General features: G+C 42.3%; 1 protein-coding gene across 1 annotated transcript in view; it reads left to right on the forward strand.

The window, feature by feature from the left end:
• LOC109912320 (utrophin-like) overlaps window positions 1-15,850 on the forward strand; it is a 47,917-nt gene that overhangs the window by 16,476 nt on the left and 15,591 nt on the right. Inside the window, exons 5-6 of the mRNA XM_048600635.1 lie at window positions 6,790-6,898; window positions 11,397-11,483. Coding sequence (XP_048456592.1) covers window positions 6,790-6,898; window positions 11,397-11,483 — 196 coding nt within the window. The remainder of the gene's footprint in view (window positions 1-6,789; window positions 6,899-11,396; window positions 11,484-15,850) is intronic.

Genomic DNA, 15,850 nt, shown 5'->3' on the forward strand with positions numbered 1-15,850 from the left:
ACCTGGTTAACCTCGTCTGCAACCCCTCCAGTGCCAGTACATCCTTTCTCAAGTAAGGAGACCAAAACTGTACATAGCACTCCAGGTGTGGCTTCACCAGCACCCTATACAGCTGCAGCATAACCTTCCTATTTTTAAACTCCATCCCTGTAGCAATGAAGGACAATATTCCATTTACCTTCTCAATTCCCTGCCGCACTTGTACTCCAACTTTTTGTGATTCGTGCACAAGAACACCCAGGTCCCTCTGCATAGCAGCATGTTACAATTTTTCTCCATTTAAATAATACCCCAATATGATTGTTATTCCTACCAAAATTGATCACTTCACATTTACCAACATTGTACTCCATCTGCAAGACCCTTGCCCATTCACTCAACCTGTCTGTATCCCTCTGCAGGCTTTCACTGTCCTCTGTACATGTCCTCTGTACACTTTGCTGTACCACTCATCTTTGTGTCATATGTGAACCTGGACACACAACGCTTTGTCCCCAACTCTAAGTCAGCTGTGTAAATTGTAAACAATTGCGGTTCAAACACTGATCCTTGAGCACACCACTAGCCACTGATTGCCAACCAGAAAAACACTGATTTATCCCCACTCTTTGCTTTCTGTTGGTTAACAAACTCCTATCCATGCTAATATATTACCTGTAACAACGTGCACCTTTATCTTATGCAGCAGCCTTTTGTGTGGCATCTTGTTGAATGTCTTCTCGAAATCCAGATACACCACATCCATCAGTTCCCCATTGTCCACTGTGCTCGTAATGTCCTCTAAGAATTTCAGTAAATTAGCTAAACATGTCCTGCCTTTCATGAATCCATGCTGCGTCTTCCCATTGGGACAATTTCTATCCAGATGTCTTGCTGTTTCTTCCTTGATTATCGATTGAAGAATTTTCTGCACTACAGAAGTTAAACTAACGGGCCTTTAGTTACCCGCCGTTTGTCTCCTTTTTTTAAACAGTGGCATTACACTTGCTGTTTTACACTCTGCTAGAACTGCCCCAGAGTCCAGCGAATTTTAGTAAATTGCCACTGAGCCCATTTGCTATTTCCCCTGCCATCTCTTTTAGTACCCTGAGATGCATTCCATCAGGGCCAGGAGACTTGTCTACCCTTAGCCCCATTATCTTACCAAACACTACCTCTTTAGTGATGACAATTGTTTCTAGGTCCTCACCTGCCATAGCTTCCTTGTCATCAATTATTGGCACATTATTTGTGTCTTCCACTGTGAAGACCGACACAAAATACCGGTTGAATGCCTCGGCCATTTCCTCTTTTCTCATTATTAAATCCCCTTCTCATCCTCTAAGGGACTAATGTTTACCTTAGCCACTCTTTATCATTTTACATATTTGTAGAAACCTTTGCAAGCGGTTTTTGTATTATGAGCTAGTTTACTGTTATAATCGATCTTACCTTTGTTTATAGCTTCTTTTGGACTTTCTGTTGACTTTTAAAGTTTCCCAGTCCCCTAGCTTCCAACTAATCTTTGCTGCTTTGAATGGATTAACTTTCAATTTGATATCCTCCTTTATTTCCTTAATTATCTATGGTTGATTATCCCTTTTCTTACAGTCCTTCATTTTCCTTGATATTTACTGACACTGAGCACTGTAAAAAATTGCTTTGAAAGACCTCCACTATTCCTCAGTTGTCCCACTATATAGTCTTTGCTTCCAGTCTACCTTAGCCAACTCCTCCCTCATCTCATTGAAGTCTCCTTTGTTTAAGCACAAGACACTGTTAATGGATTTTACCTTCTCACCCTCCATCTGTATTTTAAATTTAACCATACTTTGATTGTTCCTTCCAAGAGAATTCCTGATTATGAGATCATTAATTATTCCTGCCTTATTACACAGGACCAGATGTAGGATAGCTTGCTCTTCGGGGATTCCATTACGTACTGTTTGAGGAAACTATCGCGGATACATTCTATGAACTCCTCCTCAAGGCTGCCTTGACCAACTTGGTTTGACCAATCAATATTTAGATTAAAATCTCCCATGATAATTGCCATACCATTTTTACATGCATCAACATGGAGCTCAATAACTTCAGAGCTTGATCATGTCCTTCTGTGTTTTTTTTACCCACCCCACATCCAGCTCCCATCATGGCACGGATTACTTTCAACACAGCCAACCCATTCTCAAAGAAAATCCATTCTCACCCACTCTTAGTGCTATTACCACATTACATGGGTTGCTTTCAGCACAGTCTAATGCTTCTGTCCTACTCTTAATCGTCGTTATCACTTATTCGGCTTCTCTTCTGTCCTGACTTACTATTGATATTCCCTTTGCCTGTCTACCCCTTTTATATTTTCCCCTCTGGATCCAACTCCACCTATTTGCTCAACGCCCCCCACCCCCCACCCCTCACCCCACTTCAACATCTTCACTATATATGCACCACATTTTTCTAGCTGCAGTCAGTTCTGAAGAAGAGTCACCGGACTCAAAAAACTTTAACTCAGTGTGTGGTGAAAGCAGTTGCCAGACCTGCTGAGTTTTTCTAGCAATTTCTGATTTTGTTGCTGGAGGATATTGTCTCTGATTTTCTCCCTTCTGCTAAAGTAATTTGAACATGCGTACAAACTATTGTTTAGGAGTTGTTTTCCTTCCTTTATCCACTGAACTGACCATTTTGGTATGTGTGCAGTGAATGTCACCTGACATTTTTTAACCATGAAAATGTGCGGATCTGATCCAATTCTGACTTGACTGACATTTGTCACCAGTCACAGGAGTTTAGGTTGTATCATTTGAGGTGGTAATTTACATAATTAAAGTAGTCTATCATGGAATATAATTCAAATTTTACTAATAAAAATGTTTCTTTACATCATATGTGACTCGGTAAGTTGATGTTGTGATGTCAGTATTTTTTAGAGTCATTTGTTTAGGTTTAGCTGACTCACATTCCTTTTCCTTATAGATGATATTTGATTTAATGTAAATAAATCTATAGCCTGAGCAGAATTGCATTTCCTCAAGTCATAGATAGCATGGAGGAGAAGTAAATCAGTGATACCCAGTTCTAACTCTCACTAGGGAGCAGCTATAGCACCCTCCTGGTTGTTTTGAACATCCCAAAGTGTTAAGTATCAATAAAGCATTGCAGTCACTTTCTTAAAACTGCAACAAATCTAAACAATTAGCACCTAAATGAAAATGGACCAAACAAAATACCTCCTATATTGTAGCAGCCAATTTGCTGACTCACAAGCAAAACTACAGGATGATACTTTACCTGCACTGCAACAACAAGATGAAGCATTTGAGGTAAATTCCAGACCTGTGGGATAAATTTTTGTGGAGTTTGCTGACTGTGCATACCTTCAAAAATGGCAGGCTGTACCTGGTCTGAAGGATTCTATTTTTGTCAATAAGAGAAAGGGAGCATAAATGAATTACACAGGAGGAAAACATGAACTTAAAACCAGAAATGGCTAGAGAAACCCAGCTGGTCTGACAGCATCTGTGGATAGAAAGCAGAGATAATGTTTCAAATCCAGTGACCCTTCTTCATAACTGGTTTAAATTGCAGTTTAATCCTGTATTCAAAGAGACCCCACTTTGCTGATGTGTACCCACAGTTTGGGATATATGAATTGACAAAGTGTATATGAGTAAAGTAAATCCAGACATGATCTGTTTAATAGTCATGATGGAGATTTCAAAAAAATGTTCCCTGCTTTTAAACTGTTAACAAAACTGGCTGCAACTGACAGTAATGTTTAGTATTGCGAGGTGATGCATTTTGGAAGATCCAATTCAAGAGCGAACTATATGGTAAATGGAAAAGCCCTGGGGAAAATTGATGCACAGAGAGATCTGGGTGTTCAGGTCCATTGTACCCTGAAGGTGGCAATGCAGGTCGATAGAGTGGTCAAGAAGGCATACGGCATGCTTTCATTCATTGGACGGGGCATTGAGTACATGAGTTGGCAGGTCATGTTACAGTTGTATAGAACTTTGGTTCAACCACATTTGGAATACTGCGTACAGTTCTGTTCACCACATTACCAAAAGGATGTGGATGCTTTGGAGAGGGTGCGGAGGAGGTTCACCAGGATGTTGCCTGGTATGGACGACGCTAGCTATGAAGAGAAGTTGAGTAGATTAGGATTATTTACATTAGAAAGACGGAGGTTGAGGGGGCCTGATTGAGGTCTACAAAATCATGAGAGGTATAGACAGGGTGGATAGCAAGAAGCTTTTTCCCAGAGTGGGGGACTCCATTACTAGAGGTCACGATTTCAAGGTGAGAGGGGAAAAGTTTAAGGGAGATATGCATGGAAAATTCTTTACGCAGAGGGTGGTGGGTGCCTGGAACGCGTTGCCAGCGGAAGTGGTAGAAGCGGACAGATACATGAATGGGCAGGGAGCAGCGGGATACAGATCCTTGGAAAATAGGTGACAAGTTTAGATAGAGGATCTGGATTGGCGCAGGCTTGGAGGGCCGAAGGGCCTGTTCCTGTGCTGTAATTTTCTTTGTTTTTTGTTCTTTGTTCTTTAATAAAATTGAACTATTTGATTAACAGGCCAACTGATGGAGCATCTGCTCAGATACTCTAAATTGAATTACTTACTGACATTTCCTTAACAACTAATCATTGGGAAAGCTCAGCTGAGTTCCAAAAATTACAACCAGTCCTGAATACAGATCGCAGGATCGTGCAACTTGGGAGAGAGTACCCCTAATCTTTGGATTTTTGTTTTTTGGCGGTAGAAGGGAAATGCAGATATTAGTTGAAATCAAGAAAACTGACCCTGGAAAGAGTTTAGAAACAGTTATAGGTCTACTGAGTGTGGAGGTTGCTGTTTAAAAGACCAATCACAGGGCTCTGGGTTTTTATCCTAGTTATAATAAATGAAAGATATAAAACCTCTAGCACTCGTATCTCAGCCCCCTATGTCCTACTCGTGCCACCTAAAGCCCATTCTACCCAAACTCCATGGCTTTTTGTACCCCCTTCCATCCACTCTATGGCACCTCGTATCCTTAATGTCTTTAGACATCTCATGGCTGTTTATCACCCATCTAAAGAATTGTGCCAACACTTGAGGTCAGCATGGTGGCTCGGCGGTTAGCACTGCTGCCGCAGTGCCAGAGACCCAGGTTCACTTCCACCCTCAAGTGCCTGTCTGTGTGGAGCTTGAACATTCTCCCTGTGTCCATATGGGGTTTCCTCTGGGTGCTCCAGTTTCCTTTCTCAGTGCAAAGGTGTGCAGGTTAGGTGGATTAGCCATGCTAAATTGCCCATAGTGTCCAAAGATAATCAGGCTAGGTGGATTAGCCACAGGAAATGCAGGGTTACGGGGATAGGGTGGGGGTGGGGGCGGTGATGGATGTGGGAGGGATGGTCTTCAGAGGGTCAGTATGGTCTCAATGGGCTGAATGACCTGCTTCCACACTGAAATGCACGGAGATTTGTGTGTCCTAGTGAATGAATCACAAAAGGTTACTATGCAGGTGCAGCACATATCAGGAATGCTAGTAGAATGTTATGGTTTGTTGACAAAGGGAACTGAATACAAGAGTAAGGAGTTTATACTTTAGTTATACAGGGCATTGGTGAGACCACATCTGGAGAACTATGTACAGTACTGGTCACCATACTTATGGAAAGATGTTAAAGCATTGGAAGAAGTTCAGAGGAGGTTTACTAGAGTAATAACTGAAATGCCTTATGAGGAAAGGCTAGACAGGCAGGCTAGACAGGCTAGGCCAGTATCCTGTAATATTTAGAAGAGTCAGAGGTGACATAATTGAAACATACAAGATCCTGAGAGGACTTGACTGGTAGTTATGGAAAGGATATTTCTTCCTGTGGGAGAATCTAGAACTACATATCAGAGAAGAGGAAATATTCTTCTACTCAGAGAGTTGAGTCTTTGGAATTACCTTCCTCAAAAGGTAATGGATACAGAATCTTTAAATATTTTTAAAGCAGAGGTGGACAGATACTTGATGACCAAGGAGATGAAAGATTGTGGGAGTACGCAGGAATGTAGAGTTAAGGTTAAAATCGGGTCAGGCCAAATCTTACTGAATGGTGGAGCTAGTTTGAAGGGCTAAGTTTGTAAAGATTCCTTGTTTGTATGTTTGTCTTTCCGATCCTTTTTCTAGTTCAACCAGTGAGTTGCAGTTGAAAGAACATTGCAAATTTTCTGATAAATTATTATTTTTGTAACCCTATTGCACTTACAAAGTAAATCAAGCAATCTTTACTGACAGGAGTAAATACCTTATGATATTAACGTACCTACCTCATTTCAATATACAGAGTGGAATTTTCTTTAACATTAATTGACGCAACCAGTCATTATGAAATACTTCACTTGGTGCTTCATTCCCACTGTGGTCAGTGACCACTAAAGAATACTTTTCACAGTATGCTGGAGAAGCACAACCAGTCTGGCAGCATCTGTGGAGAGAGAAACAGAATTAACATTTCGAGTCCAGTATGATGATTCTTCAATGCTACAGGATGTCCTTTATCCAAGTAAAGAATAAAAGAAAAAAAAATCAGTCAACGTCTTAGGATATTCCTCTTGAGACATTGGGTCTTAAACTCGGGCCTTCTAGTCCAAAAATAAGGACATTACCACTGTATCACAAGAACCCTTCCAAGACCAATAAGCTATCTATATTCTTTAATAACTATTTAATTAAGTATATTTATGAATCCCTTTGAGTTTTATTAAAATTCGTAGCATTATGTTACTATTACTTATGACTTGTACTGTTGCAAATCTTTTGTAGCCATTAACAGAATCAAAACTGAATGGAGTTACTGCTGTTTCCCCAAGTGCATCCTTTCAGCTTGCTGAAAATGGTCAAGCCTTTAATGAGGACTTCAACTCACAGACAGGTTGGTGATGAATGAAAAGATTCCCATTAAAATAAATGGATGGCTAAGAAGTACTCCTTAATCCAAAAACAACTTAAAAATCCTGCTAACAGTATGTTGTATAACATTAAATGTTAATGATGTGACTTTAAAATTCATCCTTAAAGTTACTTTCTACAGCAATGACATTTCATGTCGTACTGATGCTGGGACAAAGTATTCAATCTACTGATTATCTGTTGTCATTTCTTATCCCATTCATAACCAAATTTGAAGGTGAGTGAACTTGTGCCACCTTTACTGTGTTTTACGACTATTTAATTGGAAAGCAAAGTACCATAAATTAAATAGATGCCACAACATGAAGCACATTTCATTGTTATCCATTGAACAAAATTTCTCTGATTTTGAATTATACCATCCACTTTTCATTGGCACTGCTGGACATGGCTCACATGTAGTGTTCTTTATGGTGGGACTTAATGATCTCAACTGCACCATCATGGAGAAGGGTTGAGTACAGGTAAAAGAAATGGAAGGCAAATAATTAATGCTGCTCTTGGAATATTTCCAGCATTAAGTTAATGACTGGCTGATATCTGACCACTGATCTCCAGGACTTTCAATTTTTGCTTTATTTATTTTAACTTTAAGTATCCTTAAAAGTACATTGTTTGTATGTTTTCAATATTTTAACTTCAAGTTTTCCAAATGTGTGCCATGTAGGTGCTTTACTTCTGTGTTGGTCAGAGTTCTGAGTATAGGCTGTCTGAAAAAAAATGCATTTGGACCCAACAGAAATCTAAGACTGAGTTTCCAGCCTGAAGGCTGACACGGAACACTGCATTCACATTTAAATCACAAGATAATGAGTTGGACTTTTTAACTTGCTGCCTATTTCTAATCAGCTGCAATCTAATATATATGTAAACTATTGACAATATGCATATGAAATACAATACAGCACAGGAGACTTATTTGCCCATCCAGTCTGTACTGGCTCTTTCAAAGAACAATCTAAGCAGCTGCAGTCCACAAACTTTCCTTCATATTCCAGCACTTTTTCTCCTCAAAATATTTATCCATTTGACATTTGAAGACTAATATTGAACTTGTGTGTCCTACCTGTCAGGCATTCCAAATTATCACCACTTTTGGCAGACAAAAGTTTTACTTCATATGTTGTTCTTTTATCAGCCATTCAGCAATTGGAAACAGTTTCTGTTTATTAAACTCTCGTGCATCTTTCTTACTTTTTAAAGACATTTAACAAATCTCTGATTAAACAAAATTTAATTTAACAAATCTTTTCTGCTCCCAGCATCTCCAGCCCACCCTTTCCAGTCTGTGAACATAGTCCCTGAAACCAGGGGCAGAACATTTTGTATAGCATGCGAGAATATGCCCACCCCATTGCCCAAAGAGTTGGCGAAGCTCGCAACTCCACCAGAATAACTGCACAGCCGTTAAGATTGAGAGGCATCAATTGGGCTGGAAGTGAAAATTCTGTTCCTTGTTCAGATGGAAGTCCCACCTCTGTCAGTTAGTCAGATTGGGAAACTGCTCCATAACCCTGGCAGTGCCAGTAACAGCAGCCAGGAACCAGGACTGAGACTACAGGAGTCTCAAAATCTCACACTATATCAATGCAGAGAGTTTCACAGCAGGGAGCAGGGACCAAGAAAGAAGGTCGATGTCTTAATGGTGAGATCAGGGGATCAAGAGACCATGGAGGGCTAGACTTTAGGAGAGCATGTTCAATGTGGAAAAGCAGCTCTTGACGGAGGCATCCCACCCAAGCTGAGATCTTGCAGGTGATCTTCCAGGCGATCTTCCAGGCTCCCCGCAGACCCTGAACTCCTCTTAACATCATCAAATGCAAGCTGGATGGGAAGTGGTCCTTAAGTAGCAAGAGTTGGGATGGGTGAGAGAGCAGTAAAAAGTCACCACCATCCAAGAGAAGAAATTCCATGTCATTTTGGTCTTAAATGTGTGAGCCACAAGGGGAAACAACCTTTTGTGCCAGCGGAAGTCATTAAAGAATCTTGTTTGTTTCAATAAGGTCACTGCTTTTCTTCTGTAACTGTATGCTAAGCAGCAGAAGCAGTATGCTGTAGACAAGGCAAAGTGATCCTACAACCAAAGGATCAAAGTTCTGAACAAAGATCTGCAGTCCCGTGCATTCAGTCAGGAATGGTGGTGGATAATAAATAATTAATGGGAGGAGGAAGCTCCAAAAATATCCCCAGCTTCATGATGATGTAACCCAGCACATCAGTATTGAAGACAAAGCTGTCACATTCTCAGCTATCTTCAGCTAGAAGTTCTAGGTGGATTATCTATCTTGGCCTCAGACTGAGGCCCCAGCAACACAAATGCCGGTTTTTAGCCAATTCAATGTGGTTAACTCCAATGTAATTTCAGACATTGAATTCTGAAAGGGCTGTGGGCCCTGACAACATTCCAGCAATAGTATTGAAGACCTGTGCACAAGAGCTAGCTGTACCCCAACACTTAGCTGTTCCAGTACAGATATAACACTGTCATCAATGTCATAAGTTGCCTGGGTGTCTCTTGTCCACAAAAATGCAGGACAAATTTAATCTTGCCAAGTACAGTCACATCAGTCTACTCTTGATCATCAGCAAAGTGATGAAAGGTATGATTGATAATGCTATTAAGCAGTGCTTACTTGATAATACCTTGTTCACCAATGCACTTTCATTTCTGCCAGGGCCAGTTGGCTCAGATCTTCTAGCCTCAGCCTAAACATGAGCAAACGAGATGAACTCCAGAGGTGACATGAATGAAAGTGACTTTTGACATTAAAGCAACATTTGTAAAGCATGTCATCAAAGAGCCCAAGCAAAATCGAAGGCAGTGGCAATCAGGAGGAATCTTTGCCACTGGTTAGTTTCATGCCTAGCCCAAAGGAAGATGATTATGATTGTTGGGGATTCAACCATTGTAGCCCACAAAGACATCACTGCATAAATTCCTCAGGGTAATGTTCAAGGCTCAGCGATCCTCAGTGATCTTCTGCGGCACGGTGGCTCAGTGGTTAGCACTACTGCCTCACAGCACCAGGGACCTGGGTTGATCCCACCCTCGGGCGACTGTCTGTGTGGAGTTTGCACACACTCCCCGTGTCTGTGTGGGTTTCCTCCGGGTGCTCCGGTTTCCTCCCACAGTCCAAAGATGTGCAGGCTAGGTGGATTGGCCATGCTAAATTGCCCGTAGTGTTCAGGGATGTGTAGATTAGGTGGGTTATAGGGGGATGGATCGGGGTGAATTGCTCCGAGGGTCGGTGTGGACTTGTTGGGCCGAAGCGCCTGTTTCCACACTGTAGGGATTCTATGATTCTATGAAAAGTGGGGATGTTCACTAATGATCACACAGTGTTCCATATCATGTATCAGATACTGAAGCAGTCCGTATCCACGTGCAGCAAGACCTGGACATCATTCAGCTTGGGCTGGTAAATAGCAAGTAGCATTCATGCTACACAAGTGTCAGGGAATGCCCATGTCCAATAAAAGAATCCAGTCACCTCCTCTTGACATTCAATAGACCCAGCATTACCAAATTCAATTCCATCAGTATCCTAGTGCTGACTTGACCAGAAAAATAAGTGGATCAGCCAAATAAATACTGTGGTTTCAAGAGCAGAGCAAAGGCTAGGAATTCTATGGTAAGTCACTTCTGAACTTCCCACAGCCTGTTTGTCGGGGTGTGATAGAATGCTCTCTGCTTGCCTGGATGAGGGCAGCTCCACCAACACTAAAGAAACTTGACACCACCCAGCACAAATCCACCCGCTTTATTGACATGACAGCCGAAACCTTCAGCGTTAACACTCTCGGGCGCACAGAGACGTCAGTGCGTACCATCTACAAAATACACTGCATTAACTTAACATAACTGCTCCTTCCGAACCCATGACCTGTACCACGTCAAAGGATGCATGATGCATGGAAAATCTCCATTGCAAGATTCCTCTCCAAACCACACACCATCTGTCTTGAAACTGGACTACCACACCTTCACCGACATTGGAATTTCCTCGTAATCCCGACCAATATTTATCCCTGAACCAATTCCACCAAAGCGAATTATATGGTGATTTGGCATTTTTTTTGTGACGACTTGCTTTGGATAAATTTACTGTTTTTTTGCACGTGGGAAAATGCAGGATGTGCCAATAGAGTTGGGGGACACTGATTTGGTCTTCAAAAGAGCTGACATAAGCTCCAAGACCTAAATGGGCCTCCTGTGTTATGATATTAATAATTCATTCATTTTATAGCACTTTGCAACATCCTGAGGATGTGCAAGATACTATACATTTTTCTTTAACAAAATGTTACAGACATTATGTAATGTTACTGAAGATTGCAATGATATTAGTGACTGCATTGTTGGATAAAAGTGCTTTTCTCCATGAAATTAAGGACAGTTGGATTCGTTTTTGTGTGATTTTGTGCTGATTTTTCTTGCTTTGTCGTTGTCCTGCTTTTAGATGACTTACTAATTCCACCTGAGAACACAAGTACAGATCTCACGGATGTTATGGAGCAAATCAATAGTTCTTTCCCAGTTTGCAGCCGTAAGTACAATAATAGCTGTATTCTATTTATTACAATGGATTTGTTTTTCTATTACCAGTTTTCTTGTACATGTTCAAAATTATTTCAAATGCTAAAATCCTCATAACTATGAAATGCTTTATGTAGATGATGGACTGCTTCAGCTATAAATAGAAGCAAAGAAAGTTTAAGCCAAAATTTAAACCAACCTTTGAACCATAACACATTTCAATGAAGTTTTTAACTGTGTTGTTTCTTCTAGGTGCAGTATACCTGACCATAACTAAGATAAACCAATTTGAAACATAACTTTGCATTACATAGCTGGAAGGCTGAATGCTAAAGTATCCAATTAATGGTTGCAGAATTGCTCTGCTGGTGCTGAATTGTTTGCATGTAATATGATCACAGTTAGTTAGGCCCTCAAATCAAACATGATATGTCAGCTGTGTATTATAAATCAAAAATTCAAAGAGCACAGGTAGTATGTGTCATGGAAACATTTATTAGTGAGAAAAGCAGCGATGACTGAGTGCTACTCAGATCCTAAATCTACCATGACGAGTGCTCAAAACTTAATGATCTACCACAAGTATATGCTGGAAGCTGTGAGGAAATCAGGTAGCTAGATAACTAGGTAGAAGCAATCCTCATAATTGGTAGATCTAAACAGGCATTCTTCTATTTGGTAGATATATAATAGACAAAGATCTGAATTATGGAAATAGTTGCCCATGCATTGAACTTTGTTTTGTTTTTTAGTTTGTAACCTTGAAATTTAGTTTGGTTATTATCTATTTCACTAATGCGATTTTTTTGTTCCCAAAAGCTATATCTTCCCTTTGACTTTCTCTATTACCTACAGACAGGTGTCAGTAAAAGAGGTCAGTCTCTTAGCTGCTATATTGTCAGCTTAGACATTTCAACAATTGTCTTGACAGCTTTTAAGTGAAATTCAGACGTAATCTGGCTTGAGTGCTGGTTTCTACTAAAAGATAATAAATCAGAGCTGTTTGAGTCAAGAAAGCTGTTCCAAATGGCTATTCCTATTTTCAGTGCCTCATTTTGCTTCCTCACCCTCATTTTTCGGTCAGTTATTTTGAACTTGTATCCAGCAAAGACTCTCTCTCACCCAGAGACTGGCATTTTCTGCAACGCATATAATGTAAATGAGAATTATGACAGCAAGATGCAGACATTCCACGTGCCTCAATGACTACCACCTGGTGACTCTGAGCTCCGTAATTATGTAGTGCTTTGAGAGGTTATTCATGGCTAATATCAACTCTAGCCTTCCAGCCTGTCTTGATTCCTTGCAATCTGCCTACCGTCGCAAAAGATCCACAGCAGATGCCATCTCCCTGGCCCTACACTCATCCCTGGATCATCTGGATAACAAGGATACCCATGTCAGGCTCCTACTCATTGACAACAAAAACAAAGTTGCTGGGAAAGCTCGGCAAGTCTGGCAGCATCTGTGGAGGAGAAAACAGAGTTAACGTTTCAGGTCCGGTGACGCTTCTTCAGAACTGACCCAAAACGTTAACTCTGTTTTCTCCTCCACAGATGCTGCCAGACTTGCTGAGCTTTCCCAGCAACTTTGTTTTTGTTTCTGATTTACAGCATCTGCAGTTCTTTTGGTTCCTACTCATTGACTCTAGCTCTGCCTTCAACAGTATAATTCCAACCAAACTAATCTGCAGACTCTGAGACCTACATCTCTGCACCGCCCTCTGCAGCTGGATCCTCGACTTCCTGATCCACAGATCGCAATCATGGTGGATAGGCATCTGTACTTCCTCCACAACAATCCTCAACATCGGTGCCCCACAAAGCTGCATCCTCAGCCACCTACTATACTCCCTGTACACTCATGACTCTGTGGCCAAATTTCATTCTAACTCAAATAAAAACCTAAAGAACTGCGGATGCTGTAAATCAGGAACAAAAACAAAGTTGCTGGAAAAGCTCAGCAGGTCTGGCAGCACCTGTGAAGGAAAAACAGCGTTAACGGCCTTTTACCTGCACTCGATCTGTTCATTGAGAGCTGTCAACGTGATATTAGTCACCTCAATTTCTCTGCCCCCTCACCAAATCCAACCTATCTCCCTTTGAACTGACTGCACTCTGTGCACTCAGATCTAACCCTGACTTTGTTATTGACCCTGAGGGTGGTGCTGTTGTAGTCTGGCGTACTGACCTCTACCTTGCAGAGGCCGAACGCCAACTCTCAGATTTCCTCCTATCTTCCCCTGTCCCATGATCCCACCATGACACATCAGGCCATTGTATCTACTACTGTAACTGACCTCATTTCATCCAGTGATCTCCGTCCCCTCCCCTGCTTCCAAGCTGATAGTCCCCCAGCCCTGCACAGCTTGCTTCTACCTCCTCCCAAAAATCCACAAGCAGGACTGTCTGGGCAGACCCATTGTTTCAGCCTGCTCCTGCCCCACAGAACTCATTTCTTCCTACCTTGACTCAATCTTCTCTCCCCTGGTCCAATCTCTGCCCACGAACATCCATGATTCCTCTGACGCCTTACACCGGTTTCAAAATTTCCAGTTTACAGGTTCCAGCCGCTTCCTTATTACCATAGACGTGCAATCCCTTTACACATCCATTTCCCACCAGGAGGGTCTTAGGGCTCTCCGCTTCTTCCTGGAGCAAAGACCTGAACCATCTCCACCCACCACCACCCAACTCCGCTTGGCCGAGCTTGTCCTCACCCTAACAACTCCTCTCATTTTCTTCAGGTTAGAGGGGTGGCCATAGGTACCCACATGGGCCCTAGTTATGCCTGTCTCTTCATGGGGTATGTGGAACATTCCTTGCTCCAGTCCTACTCTGGCCCCCACCCACAACTCTTTCTCTGATACATCGATGATATCATCGGTGCTGCTTTCCGCACTCGTCTGGAATTGGAAAGCTTCATCATTTTTGCCTCCAATTTCCACCCTGCCTTCACTTTCACCTGGTCTATCTCTGACTCCTCCCTTCCCTTACTCGACATTTCTGTTTCCATTTCTGAGGATAGACTGGCCACTAATATCCACTACAAACCCACTGACTCCCAAATCTACCTGGACTATACATCCTCACACCCCACTTCCTGTAAAGACTCTATCCCATTCTCTCAGTTCCTCCGTCTCCATCGTATATGTTCAGATGAGGTCAACTTCGACTAGGGAGCCACCGAAATGTCCACCTTCTTCCTCAGCCGAGGACTCCCCAGCTCCGTTGTCGACAGGGCCCTCAATCAGGTCCAACCCATCCCCTGTACTTCTGCCCCTCACCCCTTCTCTTCCCTCCCACAACAGAGATAGGGTTCCCCTTGTCCTTACCTACCATCCTACCAGCATCCACATCCAGAAGATCATCAGGCGCCATTTCCGCCACCTCTAGCAAGATGCCACCACCAGACACATACACCCCTCCCCTCCCAGTATCCAAGGGCCCAAACATACCTTCCAGGTGAAGCAACACTTCACCTGCACTTCCCAGAATCTAGTCTACTGCATTCACTGCTCACAATGTGGTTTTCTCTACATTGGGGAAACGAAGCATAGACTGGGTGACTGCTTCACAGAGCATCTACGTTCTGCTCGCACAAAAGACCCTGAACTACCCTTTGCCTGCCATTTTAACGCACCACCCTGTTCTCTGGCCAGCATGTCTGTCTCTGGCTTGCTGCAGTGTTCTAGCGAAGCTCAACGCAAGGTGGAAGAACAACACCTCATTTTCCGCTTGGGGATCCTGCATCCCTCCGGACTCCATATCGAGTTCAATAATTTTAGGGCCTAAACTCTCCCATGTCCCAGCCCCGTACCCCACACACCAGGCCTTGTTACCACATAGCCTGCCATTACACACTGTCTGTTAGTAGTCACTAACAGACCCCATTAACAACTATTCACCCTCTCAGCCAGACCGTTACCAACTCTTTGTCTGTCCAACTGCTCTTCTCTCTCTTTAGGCTCTAGCCTATCGTTTACTCCCTACCCCCTCCCCTCCCCTCCCCTTTTTCTGCATATAAACTGACGTTTTCTCAACCACCATCAGTTCTGAGGAAGAGTCATCGGACCCGAAATGTTAACTCTGTTTTTTCTTTCGCAGATGCTGCCAGACCTGCTGAGCTTTTCCAGCAATTTTGTTTTTGTTCATTCTACTTCCATGCACAAGTTCACTGATAGCACCAAGATTGTAGGCCAGATCTTGAACAATAACGAGTGAATAAAAGAAAGAGAGCACTTGGTGGTATGGTGTAAAGACAATCTTTCCCTCAACATCAGCAAATTGAAGGAACTGACCTTTGACCTCAGAAAGTGGAGTGGAGGGCACGCCCCTGTCTACGCCCCTCTCGTCAGCTTCTAAAAATGTATTAGTA

Source organism: Rhincodon typus, chromosome 9, assembly GCF_021869965.1.
Source record: "Rhincodon typus isolate 14 chromosome 9, sRhiTyp1.1, whole genome shotgun sequence".
Classification (NCBI taxonomy): domain Eukaryota; kingdom Metazoa; phylum Chordata; class Chondrichthyes; order Orectolobiformes; family Rhincodontidae; genus Rhincodon; species Rhincodon typus.